This window comes from Nothoprocta perdicaria, unplaced genomic scaffold, assembly GCF_003342845.1.
Source record: "Nothoprocta perdicaria isolate Ctin4 unplaced genomic scaffold, notPer1 scaffold_38, whole genome shotgun sequence".
In the NCBI taxonomy this organism is placed as follows: Eukaryota; Metazoa; Chordata; class Aves; order Tinamiformes; family Tinamidae; genus Nothoprocta; species Nothoprocta perdicaria.
Window position 1 is genome coordinate 3,613,403 of NW_020455621.1, and position 1,770 is coordinate 3,615,172.

The window sequence follows — 1,770 nt, forward strand, 5'->3', positions numbered from 1 at the left end:
TGAACTCCACCAGCTCGTGGTCACTGCAGCCAAGGTTACCCCCCACCTTTTCACTGGTATTCATCCTACTCTACCAAAATGAAAGACTGACTGGAGCTATGGCCTTGATGGTCAGCACACAAGTCCAGTGTGTGAAAGGGGAGAGTTACCATACTGAGGGAGCTCCTTCCTTCTTTCCCCAAGTGGCTGCTTTATTCATCAGCGGTCCCTATCAAAGGCCCTGCAGTAAACACCAACCCATAAAATTCCTCTAAATGCTTCCTTTTAATCTCTGTGTCCTTCTGCCCTTCCTGGGTCCAGATGTGCACAGAAAATACTGGAAAGCACAAGAAATGCTCTTTTCATGAATTTTTAAAGTCCAAACAGAATCAGAAAGTATCCTTACTGATTCCTTCCTTAGTTTCCAGTCCAAAAGGAAGTAAAGATGACATTAGCTGGGTTTCACTGGCAAGGGATGTATATCCAGTGTGAATTAAACCTCCAAAGTTTTCATGTGTGCTCACTGCAAGTCATGCTACAAATGATTAAGCCTCCACAAGAGCTGAAGGACAGCAGTGCTTATACCTTACCTGTCCGCAGCGTAGCCTAGAATGAASGCACCAGCCAGGAATCCCAGATTGAGGATAGCCTGCGTTAGGTCAAGCATCCAGGCATTGCCGCACACAAGGTTATACTGTGGGAACAGTGAAGAGGCATAAACACTCCCAGATCCTCAAAGCAAACCGTTCTTCTTAACTGCAAAGAATCAGGATATAGAAAGGAGGAAAAGGGAAAAGGGAAGGACTGGGGAAACACAGCCCTGGAGAGTTTCAACATTCTTCAAGCTATAGCTAAGACTGCAGAAGAGCTTCTCCTTGCCRAAAGGAAGCTGTGTTTTGCACATCAGTTGTCCAGATATGGAAAATAAATTGCTGTTTTGTGAATGAGACACAACAGTGTCCAATCTGTTACCATAGCTTTGTTTAGTGCATAATAATGGCACACAGCTATAGCCAATTAAAACATCAGCTGATAGAAATGAAGATTTTTTTTTGAGTGTCTCCTAGATAAAAGCAAAAACCTACCAATTTTCTCTGGGAAAAAGAAAAAGACATCTCAGATCAAATTCAAGCACATGAAATACGTATTTTCTTGTGATAGCTTTCCCAGACTTTTCCATTCCTTACACTGCTGTAGCTATAATTGCCTAACAAAATATTACATCAGTGCATGCCAGAAGAATTCATTAACAGGGTTGGGGACCGGGATGGGCAGGGTTGGGGGGATGGGGATAGTGAGGGACAGGAAGGAAGAGAAAGAGACTAAAAACAACAAAACCAAAACAAAACAGAAAGAAACTAAAAATGAATTTGTTATCCAGATCTTATGCCATTGGAAACTACTTTAGAGATTCTTTGAGAATAGATGAATACCAACTGCTGCCTGCCAAGCCCTGTAGGCCTTCCAGAGTTATGAGGTTTTAATCCATACCTAGAATAATTTTAGGAGTAATCTTGGTTCTGGAGAAAGGGAAATCACAGTTAACAACAGTTTCTGTCATTTAACCTCAAAAGACTTTTTCATTTTCATTTGTGAGCTGTAAGAAATTMCTTTGTCAGGGTGCTGGTTGAGGCACACATGTATTTGTCACCAGGCTGCTATCAGTAAAGTTATTCTGCACTTGGGAGGGGTGGCTTCAYGGCTCTTTAGAGAAATTAAAAAATGCTTCTGACATTCATATTTCTCCAAATTTAAAAAAATAGTACCGTGAGCCTAAATTTCATCTTCATC

The 1,770-nt window shown here is 41.4% G+C and overlaps 1 protein-coding gene across 1 annotated transcript in view; it reads right to left on the minus strand.

Annotated features, from left to right (window-relative positions):
- SLC22A3 (solute carrier family 22 member 3) overlaps nucleotides 1–1,770 on the minus strand; it is a 27,476-nt gene that overhangs the window by 16,436 nt on the left and 9,270 nt on the right. The window contains exon 2 of the mRNA XM_026044734.1: nucleotides 570–673. Coding sequence (XP_025900519.1) covers nucleotides 570–673 — 104 coding nt within the window. The remainder of the gene's footprint in view (nucleotides 1–569; nucleotides 674–1,770) is intronic.